At 35.8% G+C, this 5,502-nt stretch overlaps 1 protein-coding gene across 1 annotated transcript in view; it reads right to left on the reverse strand.

The window, feature by feature from the left end:
* Positions 1 to 884: 884 nt before the first annotated feature.
* Positions 885 to 5,502, reverse strand: part of Il13ra2 (interleukin 13 receptor subunit alpha 2) — a 22,344-nt gene continuing 17,726 nt past the window's right edge. The window contains exons 10-11 of the mRNA XM_021188579.1: positions 1,864 to 1,979; positions 885 to 1,084 (exon numbers count right to left, since the gene is read on the reverse strand). Coding sequence (XP_021044238.1) covers positions 1,028 to 1,084; positions 1,864 to 1,979 — 173 coding nt within the window. The 3' untranslated portion in view covers positions 885 to 1,027. The remainder of the gene's footprint in view (positions 1,085 to 1,863; positions 1,980 to 5,502) is intronic.

Raw genomic sequence — 5,502 nt, forward strand, 5'->3', positions numbered from 1 at the left:
ATACTACTCAGAGTTTTATAATCCACTCCACCCAGGTAGCTACATTACTTAACATTTGAGTGCATATTTGAAATCTTCTTTTGATTAAAATCTTCTTACTAATTTCAGATAGATTTTTTTTTTATGATCATTGACATGTTTGCACTGTCTTGTATCCAGCCTCCCAAAACCCACAAGACTGACAAATGTTTAAAAGAAGGCAAAGCCACAAGTAAGTTTAGCAATGTGTGAACTCCATGACCCAGGGTTCAAAGAGAGAATTGATTCTTGAAAGTTGTGCTTGGACCTCCACATAAGATCATTAACATATATGAGTATGTATAGAAACATACTAATATTTTTAAATGAAAGGCTACCTTTAAAATAACAAAGGGTTCTTACCATGATGTATATGAGTTCTGAACTTTTCAAGTATAGTCATCAGTCATGCCATAATTTTCAGCCTTATAGCAACTTTCTATTTTTTGAAATGTGATACTCTCAGAGCTGGGAATGTATTCAAAGCTTCCTTCATACATATTCATGGTGAGTACTTTCACCCAGAATTTCAGTTTAAAAGAACCATCCATAAAACCATTGAATCTCATTTATTAAGACTTGGCTGTATCGCGATAGGTTAGCTCAAATTGAAAGATCCTATTATCTTATTAATTCAACATTGAATAAAATATGACCCATCTCTTGATGTATCTATATATAGATCTCTCACCACAGATTTATGAGGAAACAAAGCAATTACTAGAATATAGTAAATTTACTATTTGCTAAGGGTCTGTGTACCATAAAGTGTACCTAAATGTAATAATGAATTAACCGTGATATCACTCACACATGTGTAATGCCTTGAAAGGCTGATTCAGGACTATCACACACTAAGCCAACTTGAGATATATATCCAACACTTTAGTCAAAAACACAACAATCTTAGGACAAACACTGATTTGCAACAAGATGTATTTGAAATTTTAAGAAAAATTGAGTTTAATATGACTTCTGCTGGCTGTCTCTATGCCAAGAAAATGGTGGTTTAACAGAGGGTATCTTCGTAAGCACACACTTCTTTGTTCAGATCCACATGGAGGCTCTGAAATCCAAAAAGAACTCTGTCACATGCAAATAATTAATAATACAATTTCACTAGTACTAACAATTTAAAAATTTAATGAGCAAAAAAGTGAAACACTCCATGGACAGCCCATATTCTATCTTTACAAAACACAGTATTAAGATGTTTTTCATCAAACAGGGTTCCCTTAGAGCCTACGTCATGGCTAGTTTTAAGTGTCAACTTGATACAATTCTAAGTCATCCGGAAAGGGGATTTCAATGAGGGAATTTCCAGGTCATGTGGACCTGTGGTTACATATGTGAGGAATAATCTTAATTACATTAACTGATATTGGAAGATCCAACCCACTCTGAGTAGCACTGCTCCCTTGACTTGTACCCTGGACTAGGTAAGAATGGAGAAGAAAAGCTGAATGGTAAAGTGTGCATACATTTATTTCTCTCTCATTTTAGTTATAAATGAATGTGACCAGATGTTTTAGGTCCCTGTCACCTATGTCACTTTCTCCCCTCCCAATCTGTCTCCTGGAGTTCATGCACTGTGCAATTTTCTCATTTAAAGATCTGCAGTATTTCATATTCTAAAGTATTTTTCTCCCATTTTGACAGAATTAACCGCCACTCCCCAAAATGTGGGTTTTCAGTATCAAATTGACTACTTTCTGAGGATATTACAATAATGTGCATAGTATCAATTGTACCTTATAGTGAGTAGACAAATGTATAAAATGCAGGCCTTTGTGTTCTAAATGGATTACTTTGTATGTCTATTTGACATAAGCTTAAACAGCTTACCAATGTGGGTTCAGGTTCCTCCTTCTCCATAATAAGGCAAAGAAGTAACAAAAGGAATATAAAGAAAAGACAAACTGGTACTATGAAAATAATCTTTGAGTCTGGCCTTGTGTAACCTATGATTAAAAAATATAACAATAAAAAGAGAAATGTTAAAGGTTTATAAAGAATCTTGAAACATTTAATTCATAATTAAACTGTCAATAATGCAGTAATGGAATTTAACTGACAGATGCCACAGTTGGGTGTGAGTTTAGCATACAGAAAATCTACTTTGATGTGCTGTGATACGTATCCCAATTCATTTACAAAAATAACTCCCCAAACAATATAATTTTGCTTAAAATTTGATGTTGTGATATTTCTCATTAAAAACTCGTAGTACATGAGACAAGTGATTAAACAAATAAATCTCATATATCTCTTAAATCTCAAGAATAAGATGTTATCTTAATACAGATATGTGTATCATGATAAAAATACACACAATGCTAGTGAAGCTGACCTTACAAGGTCACCATCTAAAATTTGTCTCAGCCTTAGAGGCTGAACTAAGTGACAAGACATGATGCTCCCTTGGATATTTTAGGTGTAACTTCTCTTTTCTGCTTTTATTCTTTTAGGGTTTTTTCCTTATTTTAGTAGTGATAGTGACTGAACACCAGGCCTTGAGCATATTAGGCAAGAATTCAAGCATCCAAAGATCACCAGACCAAGGCATGAAGTGTTAATGTTACTTCTCCATAGAAATAACAGTCAGTAGATACACTTAAACTATAGAAAACTGTTCCAAGTCAAGTATCTCAAATTTGTTTTGGAATAACACACAGCATGTTAAATTTTATAGCCAGACCTATACATCAATTTGTCTTTGTCTTATTCCCTTGGGATCTTAGTTTCTCCTAGAAAAATTTGAGCCAAATTCAAATGCTTAGCATAGTAAAGATTTACAGGGGAAATTTCTGGAGAAATAACAGACAGTATAAGTCTCCTGACATGCAGAATTAACAATAGCAAGACAGACAGTTCATTTCCTGAGGCTCTGTTTGTGTTCTCTAATCTAGACGATTCCTACGAAGCTATTTTATTGCCAAAACATTACTGTTCTACTTATTTCCCCCATCAAGTTCAGTTTGTGTTACCCTACCCAGTTGCTCATGGAAACGGGTCCTGACCTGGAATATGGTCAAATGAACAGGGGTCATTATTAAAGAAATCTGACTCTTTCTCCCAGCAGGTATTCAATGGCAACTCAAATTTGGAGTAGTAGAAAGGTAACGGTAGAAGGGTAGCTATGGGAGGAGTAGAGGGGGTTAATACAACCAAAATATACCAAATAAAATTCTCAAAAAATCCATATACTTTATGGAGTTTATATGATTTTGTATGTATACTAATTGTAATAAACTATGCCAAATCAGAAGGAAAAAAGGCAAAATAATATTAAAGCTAACAAATGACAGTTCTGAGCACCTGAATGTGGTTGGTGAACTGAGCTCAGATTTTTCACTCAGTTTCACAAGAATCGTAGAAAAAAAGATATGTATTGTTTAACCTGAGTGTGTGTGTGTGTGTGTGTGTACACATGTGTGCCTGTGCAATTGTCTTATTCTTCTATAACATGAAATACCCAAAAAGAAATATAACCTAAACATCTAAAACTATAAGCAACGCCAGAAAATCTTTGTTCTTGTCTTGTAGATCTAAGTTAACACTCTACCAGGAGATAGCTGTCAGGGAAAAAGAACTCTCAGTACCCTACATTACTGATGAGATTATATGTAATGCAAAGAGATGTATCCTATGATAATCTGGCAAAGAAATCACTATAACCACTTTATACAATTTTTTGTACTAATGACAAAATATAACTCAACACACACACACACACACACACACACACACACACACACACACATATTTTCCAGATTTCCAAAAGTGGATTCAAAAGTAAAAAAATGTAACAAGAGTAAAATTATTCTTTCCTTGTGAGGCTATGCCAGTGCATGGCAAATACAGAAGTGGATACTCACAGGCATCTATTGGATGGACCACAGGGCCCCTAATGGAGGAGCTAGAGAAAGTACCCAAGGAGCTGAAGGGGTCTGCAACCCTATAGGTGGAACATCAATATGAACTAACCAGTACCCCCCAGAGGTCCTGTCTCTAGCTGCATATGTAACAGAAGATGACCTAGTTGGCCATAAATGGGAGGAGATGCCCCTAGGTCTTGCAAACTTTATATGCCCCAGTACAGGGGAATGCCAGGGCCAGGAAGTGGGAGTGGGTGGGTAAGGGATCAGGGTGGGGGGAGGGTACAGGGAGCTTTCAGGATAGCATTTGAAATGTAAATAAATAAAATATCTAATAAAAAAACACCTACAACAAATAAAATAAAATAAAAATAAAAAGAAGGGTATTGGATAAAAAAAATTATTCTTTGTTTTTATACAGATAGCTCTTGCTTGAACTCTTGCTTAACAATACTATTTTCATCCATATTCTCTACAGGTTGTATAATATATTTTCTTTGGTTATTATTAATTTTTCCCAACTTGGGAATAACAAAGACTTGAAAAGAGTAACAAATACTGCTGAATATACAATCTCTGTAATCTGATATATAGTAAGTGCTTTAAAATATTTAGTAAACAAAATCGAACAATGTTTTGGCTGTATGTATAGGGACATAGAGACACCTTTCCACTATAGTAGAAGCATATGTAAGTTTTTACACTCACATCCATATATAAATAACAACATAAGCAGTGCTGAATGGATTTTTTCTTTAATTTTGAATAATTATCAGTAATTTATAATAATATAAATATATTCTGAATTAAATCATACTATGTGTCACCTTCTAGGCTTTTATGTTTGGATCACTATGAAATTTGAAAACATTCTCATCACAAATCACTTTCCATTAGTACAGAAAGTAATGGCTTTAACAAAATAAAAAATCTGCCATGGTTAGTTTTTATTATCAGCTTGACATGCTGTAGAATCATCTGGGAAGAGCAGCTAGATGAGAGACTGTCTAGAGCAGGATGGCCCATGGGCATGCCTGTGAGGCACTCTGTTATTTGGGTTAACTGAGGTGAGAATACTTTTAACAGGACTTTCCCTGTCCAATTCATTTAATTATTTATACAACAAGAAGCCTGTGATTGGACAGGGAAAAGGGAGGCAGAGCAAAGAGTGGCAGAGATGGACACAGACAGATAGGTAGAGAGGAGAAAGTAAGGTAGAGGCCAATGGCCAGGCATGGTGGCACATGCCTTTAATCCTAGCACTCGGGAGGCAGAGGCAGGCAGATTTCTGAGTTCGAGGCCAGCCTGGTCTACAGATATTTCCAGGACAGTCAGGGCTACACAGAGAAACCCTGTCTCAAAAAAACAAACAAAAAACTCAAACAAACAAAACAACAACAATAAAAAGATGGAGGCCAATGAACAAGATTGTCAGAGATTAGGTTGAGAAAGCCCAGGCATCTTACACCCAGGGCATCCCGCAGCCCAGGTGTTTTCACAGTNTGNAGCTAAGAGCCACATAGTTCTTTGTCAAGAGCCCTTCCCCCTCTCCCTCTGCAAGGCCACTCCTGGGAACCAGCAAGACCTAAACAGACATCAAGGACTG

Source organism: Mus pahari, chromosome X (genome assembly GCF_900095145.1).
Source record: "Mus pahari chromosome X, PAHARI_EIJ_v1.1, whole genome shotgun sequence".
NCBI lineage: Eukaryota > Metazoa > Chordata > Mammalia > Rodentia > Muridae > Mus > Mus pahari.